At 37.6% G+C, this 3,169-nt stretch overlaps 1 protein-coding gene across 1 annotated transcript in view; it reads right to left on the bottom strand.

Annotated features, from left to right (window-relative positions):
* The window catches only part of DIRC2 (disrupted in renal carcinoma 2), a 136,950-nt gene that overhangs the window by 108,951 nt on the left and 24,830 nt on the right, over positions 1 to 3,169 (bottom strand). Inside the window, exon 2 of the mRNA XM_006869357.1 lies at positions 1,658 to 1,751. Within this exon, the coding sequence (XP_006869419.1) occupies positions 1,658 to 1,751 (94 nt within the window). The remainder of the gene's footprint in view (positions 1 to 1,657; positions 1,752 to 3,169) is intronic.

The raw sequence follows: 3,169 nt of genomic DNA, 5'->3' as shown, positions 1-3,169 counted from the left end.
CACTGAATGGCTCGTAGATCTGCGGTTAACAGCCCAGTTTATAATCCACTACGCTACCAGGGATCCTTCTCATATACTCCATATGCCCCGAGAATTAATTCATGAGCCCCAGTTGCAAAAATACTGTTGTACACAAATTAAACTAACTGTCCATCCCAGAATAGTTCTGTGCTTACTTGTTTCTAAGTCTTCACTCCTGTTATTCCCCCATCCTGGGATATCTTTGCCCTATGGCACTACGGAATAAAGCACTGGACTGCATGGTCGGTTTGAACCACAGGCTGGCAGTTCAAACTCACCAGCCACTCCTTGGAAACCCTATACAGGGTTGCTATGAATTGGAACCAACTCGACGGCACTTAACAACAAATATACTTGAAGTCCTGATGTGGTGCTATAGGATAAGCACTGGACTGCTAACAGCAAGGTCAGTGGTTCAAACATACCAGTTACTCACCAGAAACCCTATACAGGATAGCTATGAGCCAGAATCAACTCAACAGCACTTAATACAACAACTATACTTATCAAATTCTACTCATCAATGCTTAGTTTATTTATCACTTCCTTCAAGAAAGAATTCTTGTTGGTAACCTCAGTCAAAACTTCTCTGTCTCAGGACAATTTTATACCTCTCCCATGGCATTAACTAAAGAGTTCTGGCGGCACATCAGTTAAGCACTTGGCTACTAACTATAAAGTCATGGCTGGAACCCACCAGCCACTCTGTGGGAGAAACATAGGGCAGTCTGCTTCCATATGTTCCAAAGATTATAGGCTTTGAAACCATATGGAGCAGATCTAGCCTGTACTCTGTACCGAGTCGCTATGAGTCAGAACTGATTCCACAGCACATAACCACTACCACCACCATGAATCAGAATCGACTTGAACAATAGGAGGTTTTGGTTTTGATTTATGGCATTAATAATAGTATTCTTCTTTATGTTATATTCTTTTACCATAGCCAGAATGGAGTCCTGGTGTGATGCTGTAGCATAAGCAATGGACTGCTAACCTCAAGGTCTGTGGCTTACACACACCAGCCACTCCTTGCCAATCCTATACAAGAGTTGCTGAGTTGGAACAGACTCGATGGCATTTAACAGCAATAAAGAATGCTCCTTAGAAGTGAGGATGGTAAGACTTCATTTCATGTACTTTTGGAAATGTTATTAGGAGAGACCAGCCCCAGGAGAAGGACATGATGTTTGGTAAATGTCAGTGAAATGGAGGGAAACCCTCAGCAAGATGGATAGACAGACACAGTAGCTGCAACAATGGGTTCAAACATAGCAACAATTGTGAGGATGGCGCAGAACCAGGTAATGTTTCATTTAGTCTGTTGTACACAGAATCACTATGAATTGTAACCAACTCAATGACACCTAACAACAATGTTAGAGCTCCTTGATAGCATGCAGATTAATCTATCCCCTTTTTACTTCTACAACAGCTACTTCAGTATTTTGTATCTGACATCCAGTAACTGTCCCCTGAATTAACCCTTCATGTGGGGGAAGTGAAGGGCTTCTCTAAATATCACGCTTTACTCATCTTCTTCAAAATGGAACTGTTTTAAGCAAACACATATAATATATTCCCAATGAAAGACAAAAACATGGTAAACATTTGTAAAGTTACTTGTAGGGTTTACCTTCTTTTAAGCATTGAGTCTGATATAGGTATGCATCTTACACCAGTCCCCAGAACCATGAGGAAGGATGTCAGGAGCACAGTGATCCGAAGGCCTGAAAGAAAACAAAAGTAGTCAGATGATTTTTCATTTTCTAAGTGAGTCTAATGTTAAGAATAAAGATTTGTCAACAATATTGATACTATATTCTAATATTATGGATTTCTTTATAATTCCCAACATTGGGCGGACCCTACATGCTGAAAACAAAATCCTTCTAAGTTTAATAGAAAATTTCAACAATTACCTCAAAGGAGAGGGAAAAGTTCTCTTGGGTCACACTTTTCTGAATGAAAGGGTTGAATCTTTTGTTTTTTAAGTTTAGTTCTACATCTCCAATATAAAATTTCAAATTTTCAAATGTAAATTGTTAGTAAAAATTATCACTAAAAAGCATTTGAGTGACAGATTATTGCTTTAAATGTTCTCAAAAAATGATAACTAACATATTTTATGCTATAAACAGAACAAGCTAGTACTTGTCATAAGTAAAGGAAGTGGCCTTTTGAAAGCCCTCTGATTATAAATATAGTTATGGTCCTTTCATTTTCTTGATTTATCTGGTGGTTTTTAAAATACAGAATTATGTTGTTCAAAAAGTTAAAAAAAAAAAAAAAGGCATGGCTTATAAGTTTAGAAAACAAGGCAGATGAGATAGAATTTTCCTTTGTATCTTACATATAGTAATTATTTTGAAAATATGTGCCAAGGGTTGTCATATAATAATAATAATAATAAGGCAAAAGAAATTATTGGAATAAAACCAAAGCACATCTCAACATAGTAGTCTCTTCCTCCATGAAAAAGATGTCATCATTTATGGCTTTCAAAATTTCTTTCTAGCCTAAGACAAGTTTATTCACAAAGCAAGTATTTCTGACTCTTGAAAAGTACATGTAGACTATATGGCCCACTGTAATTATGAAGTTGTATCACACCTAGAGGTTCCTCATTTTCCACTTCCAATTTTCCCATTACAATTAGGTATACCACCATACTTTTAGTTCTCTTAGGATAGAAATATGATGTCATTTCTTTACTCCTTTGTCTCTTTTAATAAAATGCTAAACTCTGCTTTTCAATCAGTGCTTTACATTTGATGCTATTTACTACAGTTCACTAAAGCACTGATGGTTATTTTCTTGCCTATCTGGAACATACTTACTGTTCCCCATTCTTAGCTCAGCTGCACTGAGTGAAGATCTAGTCTCTGATGTGGGGGTTTATCCCCATCCTGTTTACCTCACCTGCCTTTGTCTCACTGAAATGTCCGCATGAGAGTCTACACATCCATGTGCTTATTTCAATCATCCCACATCTGGGACAGCTCCCTGTGGTACCATGAGTGCACTTGATACGGCTTTTCTATTCAAAGTCATCTTAACTCCCACCAAATGATTGGGAGAGAACATGCAAATAGAGTGTTATTGCTATTCTTGTTAAGTGCCATCCAAGTCAGTTCCGACTCATAGC

This window comes from Chrysochloris asiatica, unplaced genomic scaffold (genome assembly GCF_000296735.1).
Source record: "Chrysochloris asiatica unplaced genomic scaffold, ChrAsi1.0 scaffold00130, whole genome shotgun sequence".
Classification (NCBI taxonomy): domain Eukaryota; kingdom Metazoa; phylum Chordata; class Mammalia; order Afrosoricida; family Chrysochloridae; genus Chrysochloris; species Chrysochloris asiatica.
This window is presented reverse-complemented; position numbering and strand designations above follow the sequence as displayed.